Source organism: Penicillium manginii (genome assembly GCF_028828005.1).
Source record: "Penicillium manginii strain IBT 31320 chromosome Unknown utg000003l:1.0-959480.0:1.0-959601.0, whole genome shotgun sequence".
NCBI classification, from domain to species: domain Eukaryota; kingdom Fungi; phylum Ascomycota; class Eurotiomycetes; order Eurotiales; family Aspergillaceae; genus Penicillium; species Penicillium manginii.
Window position 1 is genome coordinate 637,566 of NW_026643104.1, and position 12,227 is coordinate 649,792.

A 12,227-nucleotide genomic window follows, 5' to 3' on the forward strand; every position below is an offset into this window, starting at 1 on the left:
GTTGCTTTTAAATTCAAAGACAAACATACTTGTTACCGTGGTCAAATTATTTCTGATTAGTTATCATAGGTGTAAATTCTATTAGCCATAGTACTCTTTCCTCTACCCCTCAATTTGCACTGTATTTTCACCCGAACTGTGTACTTTTATCTTGTAGGTGATCTATCTTGTACTAGTAGGTGATCTTGAATCTTGGACCTTCGGGCTCATAGAAACTTGTAAGTTGGCTATGTGCTAGTGCGTACGTTTGTGTAGTTATTGATTGTTAGTAGTGTCCATAGTATACTATTCATAATTCGTGATGGCCATTCTCGCGGGTTTAAAATCTGCCATTGCGTCCGAGTCGGCAGGATAGTCAAAAATGTACTAGTAGTAGCTCTGGAGTATGTCCCTGCTCAGGTGTCCATGGCTATTGTCATAGTATTAATCACTATTCCGAAGGCCCGGCATCAATTTCCACACTGGAAACAGACACGGGCTCAACACTTTTCAGATATTGGGCTTTCCAAGAACGATGTTTCGAGCAGACATGACCATCTTGCTGTCGCCCCATCTGGACGATGTAGAATTGGTGAAGCCAGACACTTGTCGGTATTTTCATCCGAGATCATTACGGTATCCTGGACTGCCGGCGACAGAAACTGATCACGGTTTTCAATATTCCAGCCCCTTTCAGCTGATATCCTCAGGTCTACGGCTCGAATCACTGGATGGATATCAAAGTTTACACATTGCGAGATATTCAGTCACGGTCACGGTATAGTATACTCCATGGGCAGTGATTGAAAACACACACTGGCAGTTGTTCACGAAATTACGAGACACGAGGCTCCCTATCAATGCATCCGAAGACTGGTTTTACCCATTCTATCAGGTTATTGTACTAGGAAACAAGAAAAGGCGATATTTGCCAGTATGAGTAATATGTTTAGCGAGAGTAAGCTGGCAGTCTTTCATTACATTTTCTGGTAAAAAAAAGGAACTCCAAGCACCAGAGATCAGATCATTAGCGCAATGCTCAAAGTCAAAAATGAAAAGCAAAATATCCCCCAGTCTCATGCTCCCTATTCGTGAGCCTCAGAGTTATTAAGAACTTGAAGCTCTCCGATCCAGTCGTTGCACCAGCACTGTCTGCCCAGTCACTGTGATTCCTAGTCATAGTGAATTCAGCTCTATTCAACCGATTATTTATCGTCGAGCTCGACCATAGACTTCTTCTGGCGCCACAAGCAAACGCTACAGATAGATGAAAAGAAAAACAAAATACTGCTCCGGTTAGAAATTTCCTTGAATCCGGTGCATAAGGGTAGCGTCTGAACTTACCATAAAGCAATGCTCAATCCCCAAATAGCCTTGGTCTCGATGCAAATCGCCTTCGACGCACCAATCCACGAAGAGTAGCCGATTTTGCCGTTGATCGTGGCAATGTAGCTGGACAGCTTCGAGGAGAATGCGTAGACGGTCGCGTCCTTGTATCCCAGTTCGGCGAGCGTGTTGCACTTCAAGTATGATAAGGGCTTGCCCATTACAACAGCCACAACGATGAGGGCGATTAAAACGGCGAAATCCGCGACTGCACTGGCAAGGAAGGGAAGGATGTTGTCGACGAAGAGGATTGCTGAGATGATGCAGTAGACGACTGCGATAGTTGTCTGGATTTCGTTAGTATCTGCCCCGACTCCGTGCAGTTATAAGACTGGTTACTGCAATCATACCACTGAGATAGTTCCGATGAGAATATTCGGAGGAGTTGCATCGTTAGAAACGATGGACGCAATGAATTTGGCTGTCATGCCGATTATCGCGATCAGCGAGCAGAATTGGAAGAGTCGGGCGATTTGGAATGTAGCACCGAGAGCTCCGTAGCGACCGCCCATTTTGAAAATGATGTCAAGGAAATTTGGAAAGGAATGTTCAAAAAAAAGCGATTGGAGATATCGAGAAAGCGGTAGAAAAGCAGAATCGACACAGTCGTGGTAGAACAAGGAGGTGGTTATTATAACGGACTGCGGATGTATGAAGCAAGAAATCACTTGTAGAATGAGATGTCAAGGAGTGTGTGAACGGGTCTAGAACAGAAGACAAAGGAAACCGAGCAATTAATGATGCAGATTGAAGAATGGAAGTGAAGTGCTGAAAGACATGGGCTGAGACAGCTTATATACAGCAGCTCAAAGAACTCAGACCATCTCTAACAGCCCCAGTGGAAAGAGACACGATCTAGACCGGACAAATTTAGCAGCATTCAAAACGCGGTTCAAAATCTAGACTCATCCCCGGAAAAGAAATCATAGTCCCAGAGAATTGGCGTCAGAGAAGATCTTACTAGATTCCAAGCGCCAACAACAAACCAATGAAAGCGTCTGCGTCTTCAAAACATCCCATCCGCTCCACTTGGTGGCTCACCACCAACATCATGGCCAAAGCTCCGGCCTCCCCTAAGCAGGCGCTCGTAGAAATGACAGCTCTAGCTGCAAGAGCTTTTCCTTTGCTAAAGGCAGATCGTGGTCGTATTCAAAATAACTGGTCGGGGATTTTGGAGCGATCGCGCCGTAAGTGGTTGGCTCCACCGCGGGCGCTTGGAAGGGAAACCCTAATCCCGACGAGGGCGCCACAGCCACTCGTTCCCCTGGCCTTTGCATTTCTGACGCAGGCGCCTACATAAATAAGTCAGGTACGGGCTGAGATCCTGCTAGGATGTGGATGCGAGGGCGATCATGTTTCAAGTATGTTGGCAGCCACAGAGGTCTTCAAAACAAAACAGTGTCTTTGGTGCGCTAGTGGTGGCTTCTGCTCTACTACTCATATACATTGCCATGACTGATGAGGATCTCGATTTTCTTGTTTAACTCTTGCATAGCCTACCTGTGTGCGCTTTGATTCACTGCCAGTGTGCAGATCTTTTCTGAAGAATGCTCTCTCAATTATTGTTGGGATTGCCAGCTTTCGATACAATGGGTGATGCCCACCCGCCCAACAATGCAGGTGAAAACATACGCTGACGACGTCAAAGGATTTTATTTATGTCGATACCGTCGGTCACGAATCTGATCATACTGACAGACCCCCAGGTCGGTAAAATTCGATACGTTGGTCATTATCTTTCATTCTGAAATTAGTTCAAGACATTATGAACAAGAAATATTTTCAACCACGGTGCCAAAATCACCGTCCCTCCACGTGTTATAAACATTATAAGATGTTCACTAATTCAGTCTCCACCCACCACTCGTCCGTTTCTGGAAGAACCCATCAGGGTCATATCGCAGGCGCGTGGCAAGGGCCTCCTTCTTCGAGTCGGGGTCAATACGGCCCCAATAGTCCTGGCGGAAATACAGATCGTTCATGAAAAGCGGGCGATAAACGTCAGGCAGGAGACCCTTGTCAATGTTCTTTTGGACAAGGTTGCCCATACCCTGGTAGAGCTTCTGGTTGGCTTGGTCGATCTTGTCATCGTCGACAGAGAGCGCGTAGGAGAAGTCGAGCTCGATGAAAATGTAGTTTTGATCCGTAGGGACGTTGAGCAGGTCGCCGCCGCGATCCTTGGCTTTCTGGGAGAAGGTCTTGGGGACGGGTTGGAAAGCGATGGAGCCCAGGACACCGGCAACACCCAGGACGTCTTCCGTGACATTGTACCAGTGGTCATAGTACTCCTGCAGCACGCTAGATCCGACGGTCTTGTTGGGAACCGGCGTTGTCTCTGTGGCAATGGTGTAGCGTTGGCCGCTGATTTTATTAGTACTTGTGTTGTATATGGGCAACAAATAGAACTCACTGAAGAATGAAGAAGTCGTTGTTCTTGAGCAGATCGTAGTATGTGTCCCACGTCTTGGTGGTCGAGGTGTGATCAATGGCGGTAAACTCGTCAAAGACGCCCGCAGGAGGCTCGGGTCCATCATAGAAAAGGAACATGATCCAGAAGTCAATCAGCGCACCGTGCTCCGAGGTTAGAATGATAGCTGCCTTGTCATCGGGGTATTCGTCGACAAAGTTGCGCAAAGCTGAGAGCACCTTGGGGGTCTTGTCGGCCGTGAAAATATAGTTACCACCCCAAACCTTGTGCTCCTGGGGGTGTGTTTGCATGGTGTACGCAGTGACAACGCCGAAGTTGTTGCCGCCGCCCTTCAACGAGGCGAAGAGATCTGGACGGACGAATCAGTATTTTGCCCTGGCCGTGGGTTGACAAGACCTTGAATCTTGGCTAAACTCACCAGTGTTTTCCTTCTCGTTGGCATTGACAATAGTACCATTGGCCAGCACGACCTCGAAATCCTTCACATTGTTGGCTGCCCAGCCATACTGTGTGCTCAAAAAGCTCATTCCGCCTGTTAGAGTTAGCAATTGAGTTGTAATACCGCACGAACTTTATGCTGAAAACTTACATCCAAGCATGTACCCTCCGATCCCAACACCTCCAAGTCTACCACCCACCACCGCACGTCCGCCAACAGCATCATCCAGGCCCTTCTGGGCCTCCTCCCAGGATAGACCAGGACCGATAACTGCTGTTTGATCCTCGTGATTGTAGAATACTTGGTCTAGGTTCTTGGTAGAAACCAGAAGTCCGTCTTGGATACTTGCGAATCCATTGTTTGGCATATGACCGCCTGACTTGACTGCGAAGAGAGTGTCGACGTCGTGAAGTTCTTTGATGACCTGCGACATCTCGGCCGCGCTGGAGGGTGCCGCAATACATGTCGGCTTCAGGTCGCCACATGCTGCTGACCAGTACTTAGTCAAGTCGGTATTGTAGCTGATGGAAATCGGGTATTCGACATCGATGCCGGCATTTTCGAGGGTCGAGCAGATGTCCGCTTGGACGAGAGGCAAGGCTGCTAGCGCAAGCGCTAGAGCATGCCACCCACGGGTGGAAAACATAATGAGCGATTTCGTGTGGTGAAGTAATTATTATAAGGGGTGGAAATATTCAGAGCCGGGCAGGTGAAGTAAAAAATTGAGTTCTCTGCAGAAGGGAACCGATTAAGTTGCAAGCAAACCCTCAATTTTCTTTTCAAATCAGCGGATTTGCAACGAATACTTAAAGGCTTTTTTTTTTCCCTTTTCCTTTGGTTGCAAATATGGATTAGGGAGTACCCCCGGATTCGGTGGATATTCAGGAGCCACTGATCAGCGTCCGGAACGATGTGGAGCTAGTGATGGGGGCGTGAAGAGTGGACAAGACCAAACCGCGGGGTGTTGGTGGATGTGGGTATCAAGAGGGTCTCCATCCGGACCGGATATTGTTATGCAGTTTCTAAATTCGACAAGGAGTATCTAGCTGTTGGCCTCTAAATATGAGCGGTCGGCTGAAGAAACATTGATCTGACATCCTCATCTCGGTTGAGTAAGTAAGGTATCGTAAAGATGCACATGGCAGTGGTATCTACGGCGAACATGGGCCTTGCAGCCTCGGGAGAAGAGGGCAGCGAGGAGAAACTCTTCAGGATCGAAGGCTGAAAGGCTGATTAGAGAAGTATGAGGCCGCAGCCGAGAGCCTAACGCTGTCGATCGCTGATGCACTGTGCGCTATGAGTGGGCGCGGATGCATGCCATGCACGCGACAGGACGCCATCTGGCGTCGACAGCGATTTAAAATCCCCGAATAACAAAGACGGGTAAGACCCGGAATAAGCGGCGTCAATAGTTCGTTCCTTGGGCTTGGACAAAGTACTGCGGCTTGTGTCGTAAGCCAACCATGGCTAGATTCCAGACCGGTTCCTTCACCTTGGCCCCACTGCTCGTCTCAAGAGTGAGACAGGGAACGGATGGCCTGACCATATCATAACTCGGGAATTGACGAGTCGAACTAGATCTCAGGGTCTGTGAGTGAATGACGCTTGAAAAATGAATTGCCTCTTGTCCACTGACTGGAAGATGCAAATCAAAACTCCTTTGTGGTTCACGAGATCGATTGCTTGATGAACCGTCCGTCAACCTAAGGATCGGCCATTGGAGTGGACCAACAAACGGTGTACGGAATATCCTCCCTGGCACTAAAGAAGTGGATCGAATGGCAAATCAGACTTCGCAAGATTCCTGAATGGTTCCTGGATCTTGGACCTGAATTTGGTAAGAGGGCCGGCGCATTGCCAGCAACGCCATCAAGCTCGGGCCGACTTCGCTTAGACTAGTATAGAAATGATAGTCGCTGTCATCAAGGTTTTGAGGATTTGCTCTTGTTTGTGATCGACGGGGCTCACGACGGGCTCACTTTAGGCAGGGCGATCAATGTGGGATGAAATAACCTTCACATGGTTTAAATCTACCGAGGGTCACGGCAAGGGTACCGGGTAGATATTAGGATCTCCCAACAGTGCGGAGTAGTACGCGAGAACGAATACGTTGAATACGCGGGATGAGGCTGCTCCTAGGCGTCTTTGATGACAATATGGAGAAATTTGAGAAGTCGTCTTGGTGCCTGACCAGATGTGGGGGCTGGTTCACAAGACTGAAGCTGTTCAGGGGAAGTGCCAATCGAGCAAGCTATCCGAGGACGAATCAGCAAACAGGGTGTAATCCCTGCTCGAATCTCCATTCAATAGCCGGGCAGATCCGTATCAGCTGCGGCAGATGGTGTACGCCCAAACCCCCTGCAAGAAATGGACTGGGGTGTTCCTGCGGTGGCGTGTTGAGTTACATCGTGGCCGTGATGGGGCACGCCTTGGCAGGATTAGCCTTGACTGAAAAAATGATAACCTCGAAAATGTATCGAGGACGAGGCAAAAGAATATCACCAAGGTGTTCCCATCAAACAAGATGAGGTAACAAAGTAGAAGTGGGATTGAGAATGTCTTGAACAGTTGTTTATTGTCTTCGTTTGTGATTGATGTGATGCCTGACTGTCTTACTGCCTTCTTTCTCAGGCAGAAATATGACCGTCACCGCCTTCTCGGCGGTGAACTCCATTTTGAGGCAGAATAACCAATTTCGCAACAGACGATGCTATGTTCACGTCAACCATGCTGCGATCAAGGATTGGCGTCCTGCAGGCAGTCGCCAATGCACAGCAGATTTGTCTGCGATGTCCATCCAGACAGCGCCAGCCATCATGTTCGATTGTACGGATGAGACACGCTCTCCGGCCGACTGACCGTCGCCTCTTATCAACCACGCGCATATTGAGAGCCATTCCGACAGAAACAACAGAGCAAAACGATATTGCAGACGCGGTATGTCCATAAACCTCCCTTGCCTAAACTTTCACTAACGTATATCCTTCTTCAGAACTCGGAGGAACAACATTCCCATCTCAACGAAGCCTTCTCACAAGCCGAGCTCGAAACCTATCGCGATATCAGAGAATACCTCCGCAGATGGCAAGAAATCAACCCGCTGGCTCTTGACCCGGTCCGTGACACCGGTATCGGAATATCTACCCATTCACCGGGGCAAGGAGTTCTAGGTTCGATGATCAACGGTCGTGAATCCAGCGAGTCTCTCTGGGCCAATTCAAACCTCAAACAAGAGGACGACTTCGATACCTCTGAGGAATGTGAAGGGGAACATCTCGAACCAGGTGATATGGTAGCTCGTCTCACCACAGATGGTATCTTCATATTTTCAATCTACGTACGATCCGTACACCGGCAAAAGCAGTTCTACACCAGTCGCGGAAACTGGCGTGTCTGCACGAATCGCGAAGTCGACTTCGTATTCAAGAACTTCGCGCCGCCAGAGCTTCTCGACCCTATCATTCCACACTTTCCAGATGGCCTCACTCAGGTCAACTCAGAAATCCAGTCTGTTCCCGAGGGCGGCCTTCCCCGACCTCTTGGAGCGCCGTTGGTGAATATGATGAACAATTTTGAAGAACATCTCCTATCGTTCTATCGAGACAACTCACAAGTTCTAGATAATTTGCATGAACTGGTAGCGGATGACACAGAGTTCCAGCGTCTGACCCTCGAAGACTTGACCATGAAGGCTCTCTCTATCGACGAGTCGGAACTAAACCCGATAAACATGTTCAACGTGCACCAGGCTGTGCGACGCCACCCCTTCAAAATGGAAAAGGATATGCCCTCGTTCTTCAGTCGGACTTATCTCATCCAGCCCAAGCGGATTGCCAAAGTCGTTGATCAGGTCATTGATTGGGTGCGCGAACACCAGGACTTCTGCATTCGCGCCGTCATGTCAAAAGAACAGCCCGGGCGAAAGGACCACCCCATGCACCTGTTCATTCAGAAATCGCAACGCATGATCCGTTTGAGTCGGAAAGTCCGCTCACCAACTATCATGTCTAGCGTCGGTCCTTCTTCACAACAATTTGGCCCCGGTGATGATGGAAAATCCATGATGTTCCGTGAAGTCCTCACGGAAAAGTTCACTGCTGATGACCAAACTATCCTGGAATTCCTGCAGTACTACGCGATCCCTTCTGTCATCATGCCCTCCGGCGCACTGAGATCGGCTGCTTCGCATATCATGCGGGCCATGGGAATGTACAACTCTCTCGGACTGAGCGAGGCATCGACTCGCTTGTTCCTGCAAGAGCTGGGAGTCATATCCCCGTGGGAGAACCTGGGTGTCTTGGACCAGAGTCTCCTACTCCCAGGTCACGGAATGTCTCTCTTGGACGACATGAAGTGGGAAGAAGTGGGGGAATCCTGCAAGAACATTTCTCTGGAAGACTCCATGCAAAACCTTCGCAAAGATTGGGGCGATCTACCTGTCTACTGCGTGGACGATGTTTCAGCCCAAGAGATCGACGATGGAGTCTCGTTGGAACGCATCCCCGGTTCAGACGACACGTTTTGGGTGCACATCCACGTCGCCAACCCAACGGCTTTCCTGGACCGTGATCATCCCATTATAGATTATGCTGCAGCACGCGTTGCTACTACCTATGTCCCTGAGCGAACATACCCAATACTGCCGAATGCCTTGACGCAGGGACATTTCAGTCTGTCAGCCGGTAGGCCGACGTTGACCTTCAGTGCGAAAATGAACCTCCAGGGTGAGATTCTAGATACCGCTGTTGTGAACGGCACTGTTCGAAACGTGATTAGCATCACACACAGCACTCTATCCAAATTCCTCAGTGGCTCCTCCGAATCCGCAGACTACCTTGCTGTCGGCGACAAATCTACCTGGCCTTCGCCACCCACCAACCAGACCTTCCGCAAAGCCCTCACAGCTGAAGACAAAGAATCCTTCACAATCCTCCAAAAACTAATGCAAGGCTTCCGCACCCAGCGGCAAAAGAACGGCGCAATGGACCTTCAACCTTCCCACCCAGGCCCCTCGATTTCCCTTCAAATCGGCACCGCCCCATTCAAACCCTACGAAATGCAAGTCACAGAAGGCCGGTATTATGTCGGCGACCCGAAAATCAAATTGCGCATGCAAGACTTCAATCCGCACGACGTCCGCAATGAGTCCAAACACTATCTCATCTCTCTACTCATGAATCTCGCCGGTCATATCTCGGGCCGATTCTGCGCGGACAGAAACATCCCCGTCGTGTTCAATGGCACATGGTATGATCCGGAGTATCAACGTGTCACTCGCGATAATGTAGCCGAGTTCGGCGGACAGGCCTTTTATCGACTTGCTATGCCCAAGTCGCTGGCAAGGTCTAGCCCGGTGCAGCATCATATCATGGGCTTGGATTCTTATGTCAAGTGTACCAGTCCGTTGCGTCGGTTTACCGATGTAATTGCGCATTATCAAATTGAAGCCGCGTTGCGGTTTGAGAATGAGCATGGTAGGAGGTTCGATGGCAGCATTGACCTTCCGGAGACTGCCTCCGAGGTTGAAGCTGAGCCTGAATCCACCGCCGATGTGGATTTTGAAGACAATGCCAACCCCCAATCCTCGCCTCTCCCGTACACAACAACAGACGTGGACATGTACATCCCGCATGCCCAACAAATAACAACCCGAGTCCGCGACATCTCAAATTTTGCCCGCCAACACTGGTCCTGCATGCTCCTCTTCCGAGCATTCTACTTCGGCGAATGCGAACTCCCAACGACCTTCCCAGTTCTACTGCGCGCCAAGAGACTCACCCTCGAACGCGACGGCCTCAAGTACTCCGGCGTCATTTCCAATCTCGGCGTTAACTGCACCGTATCGATCCCGGCCGGTTGCCCGGGCGTCGAGGATATGGATGTTTTTGGCATTGTTGAGGCTAGGGTTGTCGGTGTTGATATGTCTCGGCTTGATGTTGAGATGGAGTGTCTTGGATTTATCAAAGCGTTTGAGAGGGTTGGAGAGTGGGCTTAACTGGTGCCCAGTGGAGGACTGATAAGGGTCCTTGTATATTATTGTATATTATGATTATTAAGTCATCAGGTGGTGACTTGTGTATAATGAATCTCCAAACAAAGTTCCATCTTCACTAGCAACTTGTCAGGCCCACCCATCAGAATTTGGAGTGAGAATTTTGGAACTTGAACCGAGCCCAATACTTCGGCCTGGTTCGCACCGCTGACATCATTCGACTTGTTTACTTTCGCATTTATGAAAAGCTAGTATGACATCAGATTAAAGTTATCTACAGAGCGGTATGAAGTAGTCCCAGTGACAACTTGGAACCCATGAGACGAGTCAAGCACCAGCACAGCAGCCCCAGAGGTCACGCTCGAGAATGCATCTCATCCCACCCAACGTAACCACTACAATCAGTAGACATTCTCCGCGCTCATGCAATATCGCAACCAACCTATCAATCATCCTCCCCATCGATCAAAATTGGTGTAATCAAAGACAAGCCTTCATTCGAGGCACGCGTAGGACTTGAAGTGAAGTCGAGAGTAACATCAGAACTCCCCGCAATATCCAACTCCATAGCTTCTCCCCTACTCCCATCATTTATGTGAACCTGGTCATCATCCTGAAAGCTTACCCGGGCAATTCTATCCCGGAATAGAAGCTTCACTACCCAATCTTTGTCCCCAATTCCCTCCTGCACGGATTGGAGGAGAGCCCGGTATTTGGCATGCTTGTCCCGCTGGGCCTCGTATAGCTGGATGATGCTTTGCGCCGGCGATGTATTGAGGGTTTCTCGGTCTTGGATGATCTCGTTGTAGATATCTGATAATGCGTCGAAGGCGAGGCAGGTTTCGTCAAGTTTGTATTTAGTTGTGAAGGCTTGGCCGATTTGGTTGACTGTGTTTGGGATGTTTTCAGCCGGGGTTGCTCGTTGCTGTTCCCATTGCGGCTCCTGTTGTTGATCTTCTTGTTCCTGTTCCTCTTCCTCCCCCTGTGGCTGCTCCTGCGGCTGTGGCTGTTTCTGTTGTCCCTTTGTCTGACGGGAGTAAGTTTTGACTTTGTCGAAGAAAAGCTGAAATCTCAGGATAGGGGAACTAAACTCCGAGTTCCTATCGTTCAAGTAGTATCTTGGATACATCTTCTTGTTCCCCACGTCGACGGATACCTGCATCAACGGCATGAACATGGTTCCGGCCGGGTCAAGAAAGGGGTGGTAAGAGGCAACCCCGATGATTGGAACAAAGGCAAAGGAGTCGTCATCAAAGAAGATGAGGGACAGGCGGGAGTGGTCTTTAGTGTAGGTAGTGAAATTCTTTTGGACGCGTTCCAGATCAGTCTTGGGCTGCAATTTGATATCCTTCCAGGTTTCCATCTGGAAGGCGTGAATCTGTTCGGAATAGAGCTTTGCGTCGGCGGGAATAGCCCTCGGGGATGCAATGACTAGTCCGGCGAGACAACCTGGGTGGATTGGGGTTGAAAGAGGACTGAGAAGCCAACTTCGTGAAGCGAGGTAGTCACCGCCGAGTATGTAGTATCCACCGTATACCGTGAAGAATGGTATGCCATTTGCCCAGGAGATGACGGGTGGCCCTCGGGGAATTCGGTCTCGTTTGATGTGTCCGTTCGAGTCGAAGTCATTTGTCCAGATCTGACCGCGGCACATGCCTCCCATTCCACATTGGATGATGGCGAAGACGACTTGGTCCGATAGGTGTCCGCTGGGGTCTGGTGTCTTCATCTTGAGGATACCCTCTTTGTCATGGTAGTACTGGGGTACATTGTTCTGAGGCTTCTGATCCAGAGGTAATTTCTGTGAATTTGATTGAGCAAGGCCTCGACAGGTGGCTGCAAGGATCTGGATTCTGCTTTTGGCATCCAGAATGTCGCTGACGGCAGTAGTGAACATGTCAGCGACGGTCATGGTGAAGGTGGAGTGAGGAAGTGAGCTGGGCTGAGCCAGATACAATCAGGAATGAATTGTCCAGGGTCGAAAGTAAGGATGGGCAAACGAT

At 49.5% G+C, this 12,227-nt stretch overlaps 4 protein-coding genes across 4 annotated transcripts; 1 reads left to right on the plus strand and 3 right to left on the minus strand.

Moving 5' to 3' along the window:
* Positions 1-1,184: 1,184 nt before the first annotated feature.
* Positions 1,185-1,877, minus strand: N7533_003597 (uncharacterized protein; the record flags this gene model as incomplete). Its single annotated transcript, XM_057100247.1, has 3 exons — positions 1,185-1,266; positions 1,324-1,652; positions 1,716-1,877. The coding sequence occupies 3 exons, from the start codon at positions 1,875-1,877 to the stop codon at positions 1,185-1,187; spliced, it is 573 nt and encodes a 190-aa protein (XP_056962935.1).
* Positions 1,878-3,206: 1,329 nt separating this feature from the next.
* N7533_003598 (FAD-binding oxidoreductase) lies at positions 3,207-4,878 on the minus strand (the record flags this gene model as incomplete). Its single annotated transcript, XM_057100248.1, has 4 exons — positions 3,207-3,726; positions 3,776-4,142; positions 4,212-4,325; positions 4,383-4,878. The coding sequence occupies 4 exons, from the start codon at positions 4,876-4,878 to the stop codon at positions 3,207-3,209; spliced, it is 1,497 nt and encodes a 498-aa protein (XP_056962936.1).
* Positions 4,879-6,959: 2,081 nt separating this feature from the next.
* Positions 6,960-10,227, plus strand: N7533_003599 (exoribonuclease II; the record flags this gene model as incomplete). Its single annotated transcript, XM_057100249.1, has 2 exons — positions 6,960-7,169; positions 7,225-10,227. The coding sequence occupies 2 exons, from the start codon at positions 6,960-6,962 to the stop codon at positions 10,225-10,227; spliced, it is 3,213 nt and encodes a 1,070-aa protein (XP_056962937.1).
* A 442-nt stretch (positions 10,228-10,669) lies between these two features.
* Positions 10,670-12,136, minus strand: N7533_003600 (uncharacterized protein; the record flags this gene model as incomplete). Its single annotated transcript, XM_057100250.1, has 1 exon — positions 10,670-12,136. The coding sequence occupies one exon, from the start codon at positions 12,134-12,136 to the stop codon at positions 10,670-10,672; it is 1,467 nt and encodes a 488-aa protein (XP_056962938.1).
* Between the last annotated feature and the right edge of the window lie 91 nt (positions 12,137-12,227).